This window comes from Coregonus clupeaformis, chromosome 1, assembly GCF_020615455.1.
Source record: "Coregonus clupeaformis isolate EN_2021a chromosome 1, ASM2061545v1, whole genome shotgun sequence".
NCBI classification, from domain to species: Eukaryota; Metazoa; Chordata; class Actinopteri; order Salmoniformes; family Salmonidae; genus Coregonus; species Coregonus clupeaformis.
In genome coordinates, this window is record NC_059192.1 from 15,520,984 (window position 1) to 15,542,326 (window position 21,343).

Here is a 21,343-nt window from a genome sequence, read left to right on the forward strand (position 1 = left end):
ATTTTCTAAATAAGATAATATAGTATTGCAATTGAGTGGAAAATTATAATTTGTATATGAGGAATAAAATATGCTTCTCTTGTATCTCGTTTCTCTTGTCCTATAAGATTTACATTTTTAGTAATTTAGCAGACACTCTTATCCAGAGCGACTTAGAGTTAGGGAGTGCATACATTTTTTCATACTGGCCGCCCATGGGAATCGAACCCACAACCCTGGCGTTGCAAACACAATGCTCTACCAACTGAGCTACATGGGGGGCCAGTATGAAAAAATTTATGCACTCCCTAATTGTAAGTCGCTCTGGATAAGAGTGTCTGCTAAATGACTAAAAAGAGAAACGAGATACAAGAGAAGCATATTTTATTCCTCATATACAAATTATAGTGCTAGGTTTGAATGTTGTTTTTGATGTGGAACTTGAAAAATTGTTGTTGGTGCACATTTTGGCATATAAAAAATATATACAGAAAGACTGTCTTAGTATCAATTTTCCATCTCATTGTTGGCCTTTGATTTTAGAGGGATTTCTGTTGTTTCCACAACTTGGGATCCAGCCAAACTCTTCCTAGAATGGTACATTAAAAAAGAAATAAACACATAATCATTGATAAAACACTTACTATGATATTCATAATCATCAATAACCATGTTTGCAAAGAATTTACAGATTACACCCAAAATGCTTGCTTGAGAAATTGTGGTTTGCTAGGTTTATAGACTAGCATTTTACAATTTTAGCAACTAGGCAATGGCGGAGCGATTTCTGCATATTTCGCCTTTAATAGGCGCATTACATTTACATTTTAGTCATTTATTAGACGCTCTTATCCAGAGCGACTTACAGTTAATTGTCATCTGTCTAGTGCACTGCTCTTTAACGCACATTGGATTGAATCCCAACCTAAGTGTCTATATCACAGAGGCTATATCGTACCCTGTCTGCCCGTCCTCAATGTCCTGAATGGTCTCTGGTAGACAGCGGCCCCGTGTCTCAGGCAGCATCCTGGCCACCAGGCTAGCCAGCAGGGCTATGGAGCAGAGAAGGACCTGCGGAAGATCCCTCCACACCTCATCCAGCAGCAGGATGAGAGGGGCCAGAGACACTCCCAGACGACCCATGGACGAGTTGTAGCCCATGCCGTTCTGCCTGAGAGACAGAGAGAGAAAGATACAGAACACACATTTTGACCTGTCTTTAGTTACACTTTAAATCGGAGACAGAGGTGTGATTTACCTGACCACAGTAGGGAACAGCTCAGAGCTGTATAACACGATGGTTGTGAAGGATGCTGCCGAGCAACCCTTCCCCAGCACCGCCACCACCGTCCTTAAAACAGACATGTCTGAAAGGGAGGAGAGGAACGACATGACCTTTCCTTTAAGTCAAAGTTACCCACCATATTTAAATATTTAGGATGAGTTCATGAATAACTGAAACAGACTGGAACACACCCCAGCAGAACTAGATGACAACTCCTGTAGAGATGTGATAACTCCTGTAGAGATGTGATAATAACTCCTGTAGTGATGTGATAATAACTCCTGTAGTGATGTGATAACTCGTGTAGAGATGTGATAACTCCTGTAGAGATGTGATAATAACTCCTGTAGAGATGTGATAACTCCTGTAGAGTTATCATCTAGTACTGCCAGGGTTTGTTCCAACTCCAGTATTAGATGACAACTCCTATACATTATAAGATGATGTCTCCTGGACTGGAATTGCCCGCCTCCCTGATAAAAACAAAAAGCACTCACCTCTGGGTAGGAAAATGTTAATAGTGAGACAGATTCCAGCTCCTAGCAGAGATCCTACTTCAGTGTTTCTCCTGCCCACCTTATCCAGAAGGTAGTACACTGCTAGTTTGGCTGGCAGCTCTATGGCACCATATACAAACTGGGTTAGATATATGTTGAGCCCAAATCCAGTGATGTTGAAGCTAATGCCATAATATGTTGAAGCCACACCATACCTTTGGGATGAGAAATCAGGTTGGCATTGTTGGTGTTGTTAAACTGTGTAGACTGATGTAATGTGTTTTGACATAGTTTGAGGTGAGCTAAAAGTCTAATTTAATGTTGAAATTACATTTCATGATATTATCTTATGTGGACATTAGATCAGAACATTCAAATGAAATGTTACCCAACTTGATAGCATCAATAAATTTCTACATTATTCTTACATTATTATGTATAGCTAGACATGATGAACAACAGTCTCCTCATCTTTGGGGTTCTGACCAGGTCAAGGTAGGAGTAGGTTCTGTCTTTTCTCTCTGTCACAATGATACTGGACAGAGTCTGGTGGCGAGAAGAACAGAGGCGGATCAGTTGCTGAATCCCAAATCAACCCCTAGACTTTATCTCCTCGACACTCCTGTAGATATGAAAAGATATTATATATATAAGCAATATGGGAAAAATCCCACCCAGGCTTTCAGAGGGAAAGTAACCAGGTCCTAGATCTGTTTGTGCTGTCTTGCCAACTCTGACCATAGGAGTTAGCAAGACAGTCCCTGTGCCCAAGAAGGCCAAAGTAACCTGTCTAAATTACTATCGCTCCGTAGCACTCACATCTGTAGCCATGAAATGCTTTGAAAGGAAGGTTATGGCTCACATCAACACCATCATCCCATACACACTGGACCCACTCCAATTCGCATACCATCCCAACAGATCCACAGATTACACAATCTCTATTGCGCTCCACACTGCCCTTTCCCACCTGGGCAAAAGGAACACCTACGTGAGGATGCTGTTCATTGACTACAGCTCAGCGTTCAACACCATAGTGCCCTCCAAGATCATCACTAAACTAAGGACCCTGGGATTAAACACCTCCCTCTGCAACTGGATCTTGGACTTCCTGACAGGCTGCCCCCTGGTGATGGTAGACAACAACACATCCGCCACGCTGACCCTCAACACAAGGCCCCTCAAGGGTGCGTGTTCAGTCCCCTCCTATACTCCATGTTCACCCACGACTGAGTGGCCGCGCATGACTCCCAACACCATCATTAAGTTTGCAAATGACACACCGGTGGTAGGCCTGATCACCGACGACAATGAGATAGCTAATAGGGAGGAGGTCAGAGACCTGGCTGTATGGTGCCAGGACATCAACATCTCCCTCAACGTCAGCAAGACAAAGGAGCTGATCGTGGAATGCAGGAAACGGAGGGCCGAGCACGCCCCCATCCACATCGACGGGGCTGTACTGGAGCGGGTCAAGAGCTTCAAGTTCCTCGGTGTCCACATCACTAAGGACCTATCATGATCCAAACACACCAACACAGTCGTGAAGAGGGTACGACAATACCTCTTCCCCTTCAGGAGGCTGAGAAGATTTGGCATGGGCCCTCAGATCCTCAAAATGTTCTACAGCTGCATCATTGAGAGCATCTTGACTGGCTGCATCACCACTTGGTATGGCAACTGCTTGGCATCCGACCGCAAGGCGCTACAGAGGGTAGTGCGTATGACCCAGTACATCACTGGGACCGAGCTCCCTGCCATCCAGGACCTCTGTACCAGGCAGTGTCAGAGGAAGGCCCTAAAAATTGTCAACGACTCCACCCAAGTCTTAGACTGTTCTCTCTGCTACCACATTGCAAGTGGTACCAGAGCACCAAGTCTGGGACCAAAAGGCTCCTGAACAGCTTCTACTCCCAAGCCATAAGACTGCTGAACAGTTAATCAAATGGCTACCCGGACTATTTTGCATTGACCCCCTTTTTTTTTGTTGCACTGACTCTCTCGCACTGGCTCTATGCACAATCACTGGACTCAACCCACACATATTACACTGACACTCCAACACACACACACACTACATACGCTCACACACACAAAACACACACACACACATCCATATTGACGCCACACACACACACACTCTTTCGCACTCTTTCGCAATCTTTCACTCTTCACACACGCTGCTTCTACTCTGTTTATTATCTATCCTGATTGCCTCACTTTTACCCCTACCTACATGTACATATTACCTCAATCACCTCAACTACCTCGTACCCCCAGCACATTGACTCGGTATCCCTGTATATACTGTAGCTTTGTTATGATTTTATTGTGTTAATATTTCAATTTTTATTTGCTAATTTTCATACTTTTTAACTCAGCATTGTTGGGAAAGTGCTTGTAAGTAAGCCTTTCACGGTAAAATCTACACCTGGTGTACTCAGAGCATGTGACAAATAACATTTGATTTGATTTGAGCACAAACAGATCTGTAACCAGGCTAGAAGGAAAGGTGAAAGAATCAGAAGAACCATATTGCTTAAACTTATCCTATCCTGGCATTCCCTTACCTCTGGTGTAATTTTGGATGCAAACTCCTCCTTCTGGTTCATCTGGGCACATTGTTGCAAATAAAAGTTTGCTTTCTCAAACTTCCCATTGGCTATGAGCCACCTGGCTGACTCAGGAATCCACCTATTGGAGGAGGTAAAGATGTTATTCACAATATCACAGCAACTGTTAACTGTCCATTCATTTGTTTGTCAGTCCCTCCCTCCCTCTGACCTCCATGTGAGTATGGCCAGGGCGAGAGGTGAGGTGACCACTATGGTCAGCTGTCTCCAGTCGTTCACACAATAGGCTATGGCTGGAATCATGGAGTTACCAAACGTCCAGGACAGGCTGTCAATCACTCCCACTAATTTTCTGTGCTCAATGTCCACCCACTCCACACCTGAGGGCAACACAACGCAACACCAGATGAGACAAGGATAGTCTTTGGGACACCACGTTGGTTGTCTGTATTCGTCTAGTGGTGGGTGGGCTTCATATTTGAGTGTGTGTGTGTGTGTGCTTGGGTGTGTGCAAGTGTGTGTGTATAATCACTGAGTACTGATGAGACGATGACGATGCCAGTGATGCCGAACCCAGTGAAGAACCTGAGCACAGCAAACATGATGAAGGAGGTGGAGAAAGCACTGGCAATACCAAACAGCATGCCAGATATATAGGACACCAGGAGCATGGTCTTCCTACCAAACCTAGAGAAAAAAGACAACATGTGAAGATAAAGTGAACAGAAAAATATCTACTTACATTAAGTAGCCTTGTCCAAGCTAGAACAGCCCATATGGCAGGGGCCTATTTTCTGTTTCTGTAGTGTGAGGCTGCTCCCCTCTTTCAATTAGAAATGTAAAAGCTTATGTAGAGAGAATAGAAATACAAAATTCCCCTTAATTTAATCGATTTAAAAAGATTAAAGGCCAAATGCAGCCGTTTTTATCTCAATATCAAATTGTCAGTCTCTCTTAATTAAAGTAGAGGAGAGATTGACTGCATCAATTTTGGTTTTAGTGAGAAATATTAATGTGGTGAAGAAGCTCTGACAGACAAACTTACCCCACCAGACATGCCACCAGGTGTCCCTTCACAGTCCCCAAATCCATAATTAATTCAAGGCAACGCACAGTATTATATAGATGGAACTCCCTTCCATCTCAAATTACTCAAGCAAACAGCAAAATTGTAATAGAAACCTTACAGCACAATACCTATCTTACCTAAATAAGTCATAGGCATATGTATACTGATGTACACTACCAGACAACAGTTTTAGAACACCTACTCATTCAAGGGTTTTTCTTAATTTTTTACTATTTTCTACATTGTAGAATAATAGTGAAGACATCAAAACTATGAAATAACACATATGGAATCATGTAGTAACCAAAAAAGTGTTAAACAAATCAAAATATATTTTATATTTGAGATTCTTCAAATAGCCACCCTTTGCCTTGATGACAGCTTTGCACACTCTTGGCATTCTCTCAACCAGCTTCATGAGGTAGTCACCTGGAATGCAGAAGATAGCCCTATTTGGTAAAAGACCAAGTTCATATTATGTCAAGAACAGCTCAAATAAGCAAAGAGAAATTACAGTCCATCATTACTTTAAGACATGAAGGTCAGTCAATACGGAAAATTTCAAGAACTTTTAAAGTTTCTTCAAGTGCATTCGCAAAAACCATCAAGTGCTATGATGAAACTGGCTCTCATGAGGACCGCCAAAGGAATGGAAGACCCAGAGTTACCTCTGCTGCAGAGGATAAGTTCATTAGAACTACCAGCCTCAGAAATTGCAGCCTAAATAAATGCTTCACAGAGCTCAAGTAACAGACACAACTCAACATCAACTGTTCAGAGGAGACTGTGTGAATAAGGCCTTCATGGTCAAATTGCTGCAAAGAAACCACTACTAAAGGACACCAATAAGAAGAAGAGACTTGCTTGGGCCATGAAACATGAGCAATGGATATTAGACTGGTGGAAATCTGTCCTTTGGTCTGGAGTCCAAATTGGAGATTTTTGATTCCAACCGCCGTGTCTTTTTATTTATTGAATTTGTTTTACTTTTTTTGTGGGGGGGATCAGCTTTAATGTTGCTGATAGATTGTAACTTCCATCAATGTAATTGTCTGCATCACTTCCAATCCCCCATATGTTTTGTTTTCTCGCAAATATATATATATATATATATATATATATATGTATATACACATATACACATACATACATATACATACATACACATACATATACACATACATACAGTACATACAGTACATTTAACCGCCGTGTCTTTGTGAGATGCGTTGTGGGTGAACGGATGATCTCCGCATGTGTATTTCCCACCATAAAGCATGGAAGAGGAGGTGTTATGGTGTGGGGGTGCTTTGCTGGTGACACTGTCTGTGATTTATTTAGAATTCAAGGCACACTTAACCAGCATGACTACCACAGCATTCTGTAGCGATACGCCATCCCATCTGGTTTGGGCTTAGTGGGACTATCATTTGTTTTTCAACAAGACAATGACCCAACACACCTCCAGGCTGTGAAAGGGCTATTTTACCAAGAAGGAGAGAGAAGGAGTGCTGTATCAGATGACCTGGCCTCCACAATCCCCCGACGTCAACCAAATTACATTTACATTTACATTTACGTCATTTAGCAGACGCTCTTATCCAGAGCGACTTACAAATTGGTGCATTCACCTAATAGCCAGTGGGATAACCACTTTACAATATACAGTGGGGAGAACAAGTATTTGATACACTGCCGATTTTGCAGGTTTTCCTACTTACAAAGCATGTAGAGGTCTGTAATTTTTATCAAAGGTACACTTCAACTGTGAGAGACAGAATCTAAAACAAAAATCCAGAAAATCACATTGTATGATTTTTAAGTAATTAATTTGCATTTTATTGCATGACATAAGTATTTGATCACCTACCAACCAGTAAGAATTCCATCTCTCACAGACCTGTTAGTTTTTCTTTAAGAAGCCCTCCTGTTCTCCACTCATTACCTGTATTAACTGCACCTGTTTGAACTCGTTACCTGTATAAAAGACACCTGTCCACACACTCAATCAAACAGACTCCAACCTCTCCACAATGGCCAAGACCAGAGCGCTGTGTAAGGACATCAGGGTTAAAATTGTAGACCTGCACAAGGCTGGGATGGGCTACAGGACAATAGGCAAGCAGCTTGGTGAGAAGGCAACAACTGTTGGCGCAATTATTAGAAAATGGAAGAAGTTCAAGATGATGGTCAATCACCCTCGGTCTGGGGCTCCATGCAAGATCTCACCTCGTCGGGGCATCAATGATCATGAGGAAGGTGAGGGATCAGCCTAGAACTACACGGCAGGACCTGGTCAATGACCTGAAGAGAGCTGGGACCACAGTCTCAAAGAAAACCATTAGTAACACACTACGCCGGTCATGGATTAAAAATCCTGCAGCGCACGCAAGGTCCCCTGCTCAAGCCAGCGCATGTCCAGGCCCGTCTGAAGTTTGCCAATGACCATCTGGATGATCCAGAGGAGGAATGGGAGAAGGTCATGTGGTCTGATGAGACAAAAATAGAGCTTTTTGGTCTAAACTCCACTGCGCCGTGTTTGGAGGAAGAAGAAGGATGAGTACAACCCCCAGAACACCATCCCAACCGTGAAGCATGGAGGTGGAAAAATCATTCTTTGGGGATGCTTTTCTGCAAAGGGGACAGGACGACTGCACCGTATTGAGGGGAGGATGGAAGGGGCCATGTATCGCGAGTTCTTGGCCAACAACCTCCTTCCCTCAGTAAGAGCATTGAAGATGGGTCGTGGCTGGGTCTTCCAGCATGACAACGACCGAAACACACAGCCAGGGCAACTAAGGAGTGGCTCCGTAAGAAGCATCTCAAGGTCCTGGAGTGGCCTAGCCAGTCTCCAGACCTGAACCCAATAGAAAATCTTTGGAGGGAGCTGAAAGTCCGTATTGCCCAGCGACAGCCCCCGAAAACCTGAAGGATCTGGAGAAGGTCTGTATGGAGGAGTGGGCCAAAATCCCTGCTGCATGTGTGTGCAAACCTGGTCAAGACCTACAGGAAACGTATGATCTCTGTAATCGCAAACAAAGGTTTCTGTACCAAATATTAAGTTCTGCTTTTCTGATGTATCAAATACTTATGTCATGCAATAAAATGCAAATTAATTACTTAAAAATCATACAATGTGATTTTCTGGATTTTTGTTTTAGATTCCGTCTCTCACAGTTGAAGTGTACCTATGATAAAAAATTACAGACCTCTACATGCTTTGTAAATAGGAAACCCTGCAAAATCGGCAGTGTATCAAATACTTGTTCTCCCCACTGTATATATATATATTTATTTTTTCTATTTTTTTATTTTTTATTTTATTATTTTATCCTATCCCAGGTATTCCTTAAAGAGGTGGGGTTTCAAGTGTCTCCGGAAGGTGGTGAGTGACTCCGCTGTCCTGGCATCGTGAGGGAGCTTGTTCCACCATTGGGGTGCCAGAGCAGCGAACAGTTTTGACTGGGCTGAGTGGGAACTGTGCTTCCCAGAGAGGTAGGGGGCCAGCAGGCCAGAGGTGGATGAACGCAATGCCCTCGTTTGGGTGTAGGGACTGATCAGAGCCTGAAGGTACGGAGGTGCCGTTCCCCTCACAGCTCTGTAGGCAAGCACCATGGTCTTATAGCAGATGCAAGCTTCAACTGGAAGCCAGTGGAATGTGCGGAGGCGCGGGGTGACGTGAGATAACTTGGGAAGGTTGAACACCAGACGGGCTGCGGCATTCTGGATGAGTTGTAGGGGATTAATGGCACAGGCAGGGAGCCCAGCCAACAGCGAGTTGCAGTAATCCAGACGGGAGATGACATGTGCCTGGATTAGGACCTGTGCCGCTTCTTGTGTAAGGCAGGATCGTACTCTCCGAATGTTGTAGAGCATGAACCTACAGGATCGGGTCACCGCCTTGATGTTAGCGGAGAACGACAGGGTGTTGTCCAGGGTCACGCCAAGGCTCTTTGCACTCTGGGAGGCGGACACAACGGGCAGTCATTCCCCGGGAGGAAGAGCAGCTTTGAGATGGTTTGGGATGAGTCGGACCGCAGAGTGAAGGAAAAGCAGCCAACAAGTGCTCAGCATATGTGGGAACTCTTTCAAGACTGTTGGAAAGGCATTACAGGTGAAGCTGGTTGAGAGAATGCCAAGAGTGTGCAAAGCTGTCGTCAAGGCAAAAGGTGTTAGGCTGGGTGGGGGACTCAGGCGCAGAGACGGACGCACGGACAAAGAGGGTGAATTAAGATGTTGTTTATTCAGCGTGTTTTGGCAGAGAGAGAAACAGTTCAGGGTGGAGCAGCTTCAGACCGGGGGTAGGAGCTGAGTGGGGTGGAGAGCCAGTAGCACTGAGAGCTGGATGACGAGGATATCAGACAACAGATGAGCAGGTTGCGGCGTGGGAGTGGCAGGCAGGCAGGCAGCAGGAACAGACGGGATCTGGTCGAAAGAGAGACAGGTTACAAACGTGGCAGAGACAACTATAATGCTGAGAGGGTAACAACTAAACTGAGATTGCTGTACGGAGCCAAGTTACCACAGGTGGTGTAGGAACGAACTGGCGCTGGAGAGGTGTCCAGCCCGGGTAGATAACTGCTGGTTGATTGGTGACAATGAGCTGCAGCTGGATGTAACTGAGCATGAGAGAGAATGGCCACGCCCCCTGACCTAGATCCTCTGACTGGGCTGCACAGCAGGGGGAGACAGACACAGACAACACACACAGGGAAAAAGGAAAAGGAAAACAAGCGGGGACAGGACCAACAGTGCCGGACCGTAACAGTACCCCTCAACGGGCGCCACCCGGCGACCCACCCGGCTTGTCAGGGTGGTCCCCTATGGAAGTCAGCCACCAGCTGCGGATCCAGTATAAACCGTCCGGGGAATCCAGGACCTCTCCTCGGGACCGTATCCTCCCAGTCCACCAGGTACTGAAGCCCTCTACCACGCCTCCGGACGTCCAGCAGTCTCCGCACCGTGTAGGCTGGATGGTCGCTCACAATATCGCGGTGGCGGAGGGGGATCCACAGGCGGACACAAAGGGCTGGAGGAGACCAGCTTCAGCTGGGACACGTGAAATGTAGGATGGACTCTCATGGCCTGGGGAAGCTTCAACCGAACAGCCGAAGGGTTGATGATGGAGTCGATCTCGAAAGGACCCAAATACCGGGGCGACAGCTACGGGAGTCAGTGCGCAGGGGGATGTTGCTGGAGGAGAGCCAGACTCGCTGACCAGGCTGGAACTGGGGAGCGACTACCCTGTGCCTGTCCGCCACTCTCTTGTTACGCTCTGCTGTCCGTAGAAGGGCCTCACGGGTGTCCACCCACACCTTGCGGCAGCGACGAAGGTTATCCTGAACTGACGGGACGGCTAACTCCTTTTCCTGAGACGGGAACAATGGCGGTTGGTACCCCAAAGCCGCCTCAAATGGTGAGAGGCCGGTGGCAGATGAGGTGAGGGAATTGTGGGCATATTCGACCCACGGGAGGTGTTTGGCCCAAGTGGACGGGTTCTGGGATGTCACACAGCGTAGAGCAGCCTCCAGGTCCTGATTGGTCCTCTCAGTCTGGCCATTGGACTGGGGATGGAAACCTGATGAGAGACTGACAGAGGCACCCAGAGCAGAACAAAACTCCTTCCATACCCGAGAAATGAACTGTGGGCCTCTATCGGACACTATGTCCACAGGTATTCCATGGGGACGGAATACATGTAGGACAAAGAGGTCGGCTGTCTCACTGGCAGACGGTAATTTTGGTAATGCAACAAAATGGGCAGATTTAGAGAATCTGTCCACGATGGTGAGTATGGTGTCATTACCCTCAGACATAGGAAGTCCAGTGACGAAGTCCAAGGCCATGTGAGACCAAGGACGACTCGGGACTGGGAGAGGCCGCAGCAGGCCCGAAGGAGCCCGGTGGGAAGCCTTATTTTGGGCACAGATGGAACAGGCCGCCACGTATTCCCGGACGTCAGTCTCGACGGATGGCCACCAAAAGTGCCTCTTCAGTAGCGACAGTGTACGGTTCATACCAGGGTGGCAGGAGAAGCGCGAGGTGTGGATCCAGTTGAGCACTTGCGCCGCACGGCTGCGGGAAGATAGAGAAGGTCGGGGGGCCATCGGCCGGTCCAGGTTCCGACTCTTGTGCCGATCGGACGAGGGACTCGATTTCCCAGTGAACAGCCGCCACCAAACAGGAAGCGGGCAGAACAGGTTCAGGATTGCTGGAGTCTTCATTGTCTGTAAACTGGCGAGAGAGAGCATCAGGCTTGACATTACGTGTGCCAGGACGATATGTTAAAATAAACTTGAACCTGCTGAAGAACAGAGCCCATCTGGCCTGGACGGGAGTTTAGCCTCTTGGATGACTGGATGTAAGCCAGGTTCTTGTGGTCTGTCCAGACTATGAAGGGTTGCTCTGCTCCGTCTAGCCAGTGCCTCCACTCCTCCAACGCCAACTTGACAGCAAGCAACTCCCGGTTACCCACGTCGTAGTTCTTCTCAGCAGGGGTCAATCTCCTGGAGAAAAAGGCCACAGGATGGAGCTTCTGGTCCATGGGGGAACGTTGTGACAGGACAGCCCCCACCCCGAATCAGAGGCGTCCACTTCCACAATAAACTGCAAACTAGTGTCTGGATGAATAAGAACAGGTGAGGTGGAGAACAGTTCCTTCAATGTACTCACGGCTGACTCGGCCTCAGGCGTCCACAGGAATGGCACCTTTGGGGAGGTGAGCTTGGTCAGGGGCAACCACTCGGCTGAAACCCCTGATGAAGCGGGCGGTAGAAGTTGGCGAAGCCCAGGAAGCGTTGCAGCTGCTTCCGAGACGTGGGTGTGGGCCACTCCGCAACCGCTCTGATCTTGTCAGGGTCTGGTGACACTTGTCCCCGCTCGATAATAAAGCCCAAAAAAGGGGACGGACTGCCGGTGGAACTCACATTTTTCTGCTTTCACATACAGTTTATTTTCCATGAGGCGTTGGAGAACCAGACGGACGTGGGAGACGTGTTCATCCTGTGACTTAGAGAATATTAGAATGTCATCCAAATAGACAAACACAAAACGGTGTAGAAAATCCCTCAACACATCGTTAACCATGGCCTGAAACACTGCTGGGGCGTTAGTGAGACCGAATGGCATGACTAGGTATTCAAAGTGTCCGAGAGGGGTATTGAACCCAGTTTTCCATTCGTCTCCCTGCCTGATCCTAATGAGGTGGTAAGCGTTACGCAGGTCGAGTTTGGTAAACACGGTGGCACCATGAAGGGGTTCAAATGCTGAGTTGATGAGAGGCAGGGGGGTACGTATTTCTGACTGTGATGTTATTTAGTCCTCTGTAGTCAATGCAGGGGCGTAATGTTTTGTCCTTCTTCTCTACAAAAAGAACCCAGCACCAACAGCGGAAGATGAGGGACGAATGATACCAGAGGCTAGGGACTCACCTATGTAGGTTTCCATAGCTTCTCTCTCAGGACGGGACAGATTGAAAAGCCGACTGGACGGCAAAGGGGCTCCAGGCAGTAACTCAATAGCGCAATCGTATGGCCTATGAGGTGGTAGTGAAAGTGCTTTGGACTTACTGAATACCTCGGCCAGGTCCAGGTACTCTTCAGGGACTGAAGAGAGGTCTGGGGGGTTTGACAGGGGAAGCAGGGGAACCTACCGAGGGCGGAATAGCCGACCCAAGGCAAGCAGAATGGCAGTGAGTGCTCCAACTGTGTATTTTGTGGTTTTGCCAGTCAATATGGGGGTTGTGAAGGCTAAGCCAAGGGAAACCGAGGATAAGAGGGGAGGCCGAGGAGGAGACTACTTTAAACTGGATGGTTTCTTTGTGATTGCCGGACAGCATGAGAGAAACGGGGACAGTTTGGTGGGTGATGTTGGCAAACTGATGGCCGTCTATAGCGGTTACTGTTATAGGCTTAGGCAGGGGCTTAACAGGGATCTCAGCCTGAGTGACCAGGTTAACGTCAAGGAAACTATCCTCAGCACCAGAGTCAATGAGAGCAGCTAATGGGAGAGACAGATTCCTGAACTGGACTGTAGCTGGGATAACTAGACGGGGTGCTGTGGGCATTGAGTCAGGTGTAGCACTCGCAAGTACGCCCCACCTTTACTTGCGAGCTTGGTCTTTGGGCGAACCGGACAGTTAACCAGGAAATGAGTGCGGTCCCCACAGTACATGCACTCACCAGCCCGCATGCGCCGTTCCTTTTCGGCAGGGGACAGAGCGAGCACGGCCCAGCTGCATGGGCTCGTCTAGTTCCGTGGAGGGATCCGCTGAGGTGTGTGGGCGGTGTCCGAGTGGTGGTGTTGCTCGGGTTGCAGAAAGCGAGGGGGCCCCGCCTGCGGTGCGGACCCGACCGCCCCTCTCCTGTCTCCTCTCCCGTAGCCTGTTGTCTATTCGTGTAGCAAGGGAAACGAGAAAATGAAGGTTAGCAGGCTCATCACGAACAGCTAGTTCATCCTTAATCGTGTCACTCAAACCGTTAACAAACGCTCCCTGAAGAGCTTCGTCATTCAACTTGGAATCGGCTGCCAAGGACCAAAAATCAATGGCGTATTCAGCCACGCTACCCGTGCCCTGTCGTAGCTTCAACAGTCTCTTTGTGGCGGTCCCGGCATGGTCCGGGTGATCAAACACAACTTCCAATTGAGAGGAAAAATCGTCAAACGACAGGCTGGCAATCTGCTGAGTAGAACAAGCCGCTTCTGCCCAAATCAAAGCTTTGCCCCTCAGTAACCCCAGAGCGTAATGTACCTTTGAGGATTCCGTGGAGAAAGACAGGGGCTTCTGTTGGAACACCAAGCGGCACTGAAGCAGGAAACCACGGCATTTGTTCAGGTCCCCGGTGAAAGGTTCGGGTGAGGTTGTAGGGGGTTCCCGAAGGGCAGGAGCGGAAGCCGAACCTGGAGCCACTGTAGGAGGAACAGGCGGAGGAGAAGCAGAGGGAGGAAGAGTAGTGAGTGTTACCAGGTTAGCTACCTGAGAGGTGAGATGAGATACTTGATCCAACAACCGCTGGTTGTTATCCAATAGAGACCGGATGAGTTGGTCGTGTTGTCCCAATAACATTCCCTGTGAATGGAGGGCGCGTTGTACGCCATCACCCGTTGTTTCATGTGGCATCTCTGCTGAGTCCATGTTTGGCAAGTTCGTTCTGTTAGGCTGGGTGGGGGACTCAGGCGCAGAGACGGACGCACGGACAAAGAGGGTGAATTAAGATGTTGTTTATTCAGCGTGTTTTGGCAGAGAGAAACAGTTCAGGGTGGAGCAGCTTCAGACCGGGGTAGGAGCTGAGTGGGGTGGAGAGCCAGTAGCACTGAGAGCTGGATGACGAGGATATCAGACAACAGATGAGCAGGTTGCGGCGTGGGAGTGGCAGGCAGGCAGGCAGCAGGAACAGACGGGATCTGGTCGAAAGAGAGACAGGTTACAAACGTGGCAGAGACAACTATAATGCTGAGAGGGTAACAACTAAACTGAGATTGCTGTACGGAGCCAAGTTACCACAGGTGGTGTAGGAACGAACTGGCGCTGGAGAGGTGTCCAGCCCGGGTAGATAACTGCTGGTTGATTGGTGACAATGAGCTGCAGCTGGATGTAACTGAGCATGAGAGAGAATGGCCACGCCCCTGACCTAGATCCTCTGACTGGGCTGCACAGCAGGGGGAGACAGACACAGACAACACACACAGGGAAAAAAGGAAAAGGAAAACAAGCGGGGACAGGACCAACAGTGCCGGACCGTAACAAAGGGTGGCTATTTGAATAATCTCTAATATAAATATATTTTGATTTGTTTAACACTTTTTTGATTACTACATGATTCCATGTGTTATTTCATAGTTTTGATGTCTTCACTATTATTCTACAATGTAGAAAATAGTAAAAATAAAGAAAAACCCTTGAATGAGTAGGTGTTCTAAAACGTTTGACCTGTAGTGTATGTATGTGTGTAACTGCTAGATGCTACTGAATGTAAATGGAATATATGAAAATGGAAATGTAATATATTAATGTATTTGGATGTAGGCATAGAGTAATGGGTCTCTCTGTTTCTCTCATTGTTGTGTTAGTAGGTCCTTTTTTGGTTCTATTGTCCTTATTTTAAATTTGTGTAGTTCAGTCCTTGAGCTGTTCCTGTCTATTGATGTTCTGTATTATGTCATGTTTTATGTTTTGTGTGGACCCCAGGAAGAGTAGCTGCTGGTTCAGCAATAGCTAATTGGGACATAGCCAAGGGAAGATGTTTGCAGGTGGGGGTGCTGCGAATTCTAAAACAATATTTATCCTTGCGCTGCAGATGGCTGTATTGGTCCGCTAATACAGAAGTAGTAAATGCCCAATGCACTACTTTTGTGAGAAAAAAAAATGCTTCCCGAGCTGCAGAGGGCTACATCGGTCCGCTAATACAGGAAAGGCCGGCCCGCTCATTAGGCAGCATTAAGCGGCAGCCTATGGCGGCAGATTGAAGAGGGCGGCATTTTCTGAGCTAAACTGACCAAGACACACCTCCAACAACACATAAAACCTCACATAATTCTTCCCAAAAACAATGACAATTTCTCTCAACCAGTGGCATATGGGCTTTTTAGGTGAGCACTGATGCTGCCCTGTAATAAGCAGTGCCCGCTTTGTCAAAGGCAGGGGCGCAAAGTATTTCGCTTGTCCATTCCCAGCGCGCCTCTCCTGGGTGCTGTTGGAGAGATGCATCGATGCCACGCTCCACAAACGTTCCGTCAAAAAAGTATCTAACATAAATTATGTAGCAGATATAGTATATGGTAGAAAGAGTATGTAGCCTTTTCTGTAGCCTTCAGGCTAGAGAAAACATGTATAAGTAATGAGACAGACACTTTTTTCATCATGCAGGTTTCTCCGATCAAATAGCCTAACCTAAATGGCGCCCAATCAAATAAAACATGTGTTGACATGTTAACAAACAACATATCCTAAAAACAGTACAGGCCAAAGTAAAATGGACAATATGGAATGGATAATCAGGCTACTCACAACTGCTGTCCAGGAGTTTCACCCCTTGGGCTAAATTGTCATGATCAGTGGATTCAAGTTTGTATCTATAGCGAAAAATAAAATACTAATCAATTTCCCGCTGTGTAAACACATTGCAAATATGCTCAGGATAACTCCTGATAAAGTTGGGTTGCTGGTATTCAGAGCTTAAATAGCCAAATTGATTAGTCACAGGAATCAGGACTAATAAAGCCAATGGAAAAGCCTGTTTTAGAAATGGTGGGACTAAGACATGGATGGGCATTCATAAAATTCCATTGCATGATGACACTGTAGGCGACACCCCAGTAAGCACGGACCGACGCCGATGTCTTTTGGACATCTTTTTTTGGTCCTGTCCAGACCAGCAATCTTTTTTTGGTGCATTCCAGACCGGCCTTGATTTCCACGTCCACGGTTGTTGGTTTTTGGTCCGGTCTGAACCAGCCTTGATTTTGCTCAACCGTAGATGCCTATGTTTGGTTCAGATTTGGTGTGGTCCCAACCGGCCTTGATATCTGGAAAATACATATTTTCACCTTTCATTCAGAATATAAATTGAACCTAACTTCAACGTCTGGAAAATACGGATTTTAGACATCTTTTCAACGATATTTTGCTTACTGGGAGTATTCTAGTTTTGTAGGGGCTATATGTTTGTCTCGCCTAGGGCAGCAGAATGGCCAGGACCAGCTCTGAATACAGGAGCAGGAAAGGCCCAGTGCACTACTTTTGTGAAAAAAAGTTTCCTGCAGCTGAAGACGGCTATATCGGTCCGCTAATACAGGAGTTGTAAAGGCCCAGTAAAAAATTAATAATAATAATAATAATAAATAAATAAATAAATAAATATTCAAATTTTTCAGGGGGTGCTGCAGCACCCTCAGAACCCCTACTTCCCGTGGCAATGAATGGGTATCCTAATAAAATATTAAAAACTAAATAATTTCTGGGTAACAATTAAGTACCTTATAACAGTTTTCCATTAAAATGGTCAAAAAGAATCAGAAATAACTTTTTAGAAAAAAACTACTTCTCAAGCAATAATTTTGCTAGGATGTCTGGGAGTGGTCTGAGTGGGGAGGGGAAAACTTTTATAGGTTTGGAATTCTCTTTGTTATGGGTAAATTAACAAATGTACCACTGGTGTTGTCAACAGGCAAGCCAAAACTCCAACCCATGCAAAACCTGCTGATTAGAAGGTCCTGTGTAGATTGTATTTTCAACCAGCAACTACACTATATACACAAAAGTATGTGGACACCCCTTCAAATTAGTGGAATCGGCTATTTCAGCCACACCCGTTGCTGACAGTTGTATAAAATCGAGCATACAGCCATGCCATCGCCATAGACAAACATTGGCAGTAGAATGGCCTTACTGAAGAGCTCAGTGAATTTCAACGTGGCACCGTCTTAGGATGCCACCTTTCCAACAAGTGAGTTCATTAAATTTCTGCCCTGATAGATCTGCCCCGGTCAACTGTCTAGGAGCAACAGCGGCTCAGCCGTGAAATCGTAGGCTACACAAGCTCACAGAACGGGACCACTGAGTGCTGAAGCGCAAAAATCGTCTGTCCTCGGTTGCAACACTCATTACCGAGTTCCAAACTGCCTCTGGAAGCAACGTCAGCACAAGAACTGTTCGTCGGGAGCTTCATGAAATGGGTTTCCATGGCTGAGCAGCCGCACGCAAGGCTAAGATCACCATGCGCAATGCCAAGCGTCAGCTGGAGTGGTGTAAAGCTCGCCGCCATTGGACTCTGGAGCAGTGGAAACGTGTTCTCTGGAGTGATGAATCACGCTTCACCATCTGGCAGTCTGACGGACGAATCTAGGTTTGGCGGGTGCCAGGAGAACGCAATCTGCCCCAATGCATAGTGCCAACTGTAAAGTTTAGTGGAGGAGGAATAATGGTCTGGGGCTGTTTTTCATGGTTCGGGCTAGGCCCCTTAGTTCTAGTGAAGGGAAATCTTAACACTACAGCATGCAATGACATTCTAGACAATTATGTGCTTCCAACTTTGTGGCAACAGTTTGGGGAAGGCCCTTTCTTGTTTCAGCTTGACAATGCCCCTGTGCACAAAGCGAGGTCCATACAGAAATAGTTTGAAGAACCCAGAGCCCAGAGCCCAGAGCCCAGAGCCCTGGCCTCAACCGCATTGAACAGCTTTGGAAAGCCGACTATGAGCCAGGCCTAATCGCCCAACATCAGTGCCCGACCTCACTAATGCTCTTCTGGCTGAATGGTAGCAAGTCCCAGCAGCAATGTTCCAACATCTAGTGGAAAGCCTTCCCAGAAGAGTGGAGGCTTTTATAGCAGCAAAGAGTCGACCAACTCCATATTAATGCCCATGATTTTGGAATAAAATGTTAGACGATCATACTTTTGGTCATGTAGTGTAATCAGGAAATAACACATATACATTTTTCTCACACTTTTACAGTGTTAGTTTAATCAGCTGTTGTACAATATGATACAAAGCACAGGAAAAAACAAATTGACACTGCACTGGGCCTTTCACAGCTTAACAACTTTTCTCTTTCCATTCAGAGACAGTCTACTTCATGGTTTTAGGTCATCTTGGAAATCCAGAACTAAAATCTCACGTAATTGCATCAGATGCTCGATTAAGTTCCGGGGAAAGACATGTTAGAAAATATCCTACAACGAGGAGTGGAAGCAGCGCGGTAGCCCCCCCCTTTCCAAGTTACGGGCAAGTCTATGGGCCAAAAGATACTAACACCTGTAAAATCAAGATTTGTCCAAATGCTCAGTGACGCATCAAGGGTTCCTCATTAATCATTGCATCCACACATTCTGTTGACAGACGCTACCATACCAGTTATGTTACCTGCGTCTGTACACGAGAGATTAGTTTTAAATTGACTCTAAAATCCACTGTCTGTGAATTAATAAATGATTGTTAACTTACCTGTCACTTAGACTACCAAAGGTCATTGCTCCGAACATCACGCCCATGAAGAAGATGGTGGCCGTCGCCTTATTTAGCCCTTTCTGGTCACACACCAAGTCCCACTGATGTGAGAGGTAGAAATAAGAATAAACAGACAACTCATTCAAGGTACAGTATAAATGAGAACGGCCTCTCTACTTACCTTTTGTGAAAGACTATCATTGAGTTGCTAGCACTGCAACAATATTCAAAGATGCATTCAATGAGATTTGTACTTACAAATAACACTTAATTTATATGCAACCATCTGTAGAGGTCGAAGAATGACATTCAATGAGTACAACATGACCTTTCATTCAATGAGACATTCATTGACTACATCATTACCTTTCGACTTGTATAGTCTAGTGACAAAGAGACAGAAAAGCATACCTCTGTAGCAAGAGTGGATTTGAAGGTGCTGTTGTCATATAACCATCCATTCTGGCAGGGGACTGTAGCTAGGTCACTGTCATTAGAGTTGGACAGGAGGTGGAACTGGGACTCTGGGAACATCTTACAGGAGCTTGGAGTCCCATCTTCCTGTACTGGAATACTGACAGTCAGTCTCTGCTCCTGGGTCAGATTCCCAAAGACGCCCTCATCATCCAGAGCGCTGAGATCACAGTGGTGAGAGGGTACGGACGCTATAAAGTTACCCAGCATAAAGTGACATGGCAGGGTGAATCGAGCAATGAAGCTGATGATAATGATCATCATCTGGAACCGTCCAAATCCATTGATATCCGAGAGTAGGTGTTCAAACTTCATCTTCCACTTGGTCCAGATAGACTTCTTGTAATACTGAAAGCACAGCAATCACACTCATTCACGTTCGTACTTTGGATCCAAGAAAATATATCATAATCTTTTACCTAAAGTCTAAAGGTTGTCTGTTGGTCCCACTGTCTCATTGTTAGTTAACCTTGCGAAATAGATCAATCTTTTACTGTGCAAAACTACATAAATAAACCACTTTTGCTTGTAAAAGAATGCCTAAATCTACATTAATTGGTGATGCATTGACAGCAAGGAGTTGCTTGAGCAACTAAAGAACATTCCACAATTTCAAAGTTTCCAGAATTCAATAATATGTTAACAATTCAAAAAGAGAATGGAACATGATGTCTGTGCTCTTCAAACTCCATTGCACATTGTCAAGCCAAACATACCATGACAATGAGTGACAAGTACTTGATAGCTGTCACGCCCTGGCTCTGGGGACTCTTAATTGTTGAGCCAGGGTGTGGATTTTCTATGTTTTGTTTGCTATGGTTTTCGTTCTAGATCGGTTAGATCTATGTTGGCCAGGGTGGTTCCCAATCAGAGGCAGCTGTAGCTCGTTGTCTCTGATTGGGACCCATACTTAGGCAGCCTGTTTTCACTAGTCATTGTGGGATCTTGTTCCGAAAGGTTTGTGTTAACCTAGGACTTCACGTTTCGTTTGTTGTTTTGTTAGGGTGGTGTACTTCAATAAAAGATGTACGTTTATCACGCTGCGCCTTGGTCCGCTTCATCTATCGACGACCGTGACAATAGCAGGATGGCACCAACAGACTCAGGCTTGTTCCCTCCCAAGTGTTTAGAAAAAAGGGAAATGAGACAAAGTCTAGATATGCTGAAACACGTCACAATGGTTATTTTGTTCTATTGAACGTGACACCACAATAAAGGTATTTAACTGCATGGAAATATAAATGCAGATGCTAAGCTACAGGACTGTTTTGCTAGCACAGACTGGAAAATGTTCCGGGATTCTTCAGATAGCATTGAGGAGTACACCACATCAGTCACTGGCTTCATCAATAAGTGCATCAATGATGTCGTCCCCACAGTGACCGTACGTACATACCCCAACCAGAAGCCATGGATTACAGGAAACATCCGCACTGAGCTAAAGGGTAGAGCTGCCGCTTTCAAGGAGCGGGACTCTAACCCGGACGCTTATAAGAAATCCCGCTATGCCCTCCGACGAACCA

At 46.2% G+C, this 21,343-nt stretch overlaps 1 protein-coding gene across 1 annotated transcript; it reads right to left on the reverse strand.

The window, feature by feature from the left end:
* Positions 1-287: 287 nt before the first annotated feature.
* Positions 288-20,316, reverse strand: LOC121574228 (solute carrier family 22 member 7). Its single transcript, XM_045207240.1, has 10 exons — positions 19,758-20,316; positions 19,344-19,447; positions 4,867-5,021; positions 4,546-4,714; positions 4,332-4,455; positions 2,210-2,307; positions 1,762-1,976; positions 1,238-1,346; positions 938-1,150; positions 288-568 (listed from the first exon to the last, which is right to left on the reverse strand). The coding sequence occupies exons 1-10, from the start codon at positions 20,133-20,135 to the stop codon at positions 487-489; spliced, it is 1,647 nt and encodes a 548-aa protein (XP_045063175.1). The 5' UTR covers positions 20,136-20,316; the 3' UTR covers positions 288-486.
* Between the last annotated feature and the right edge of the window lie 1,027 nt (positions 20,317-21,343).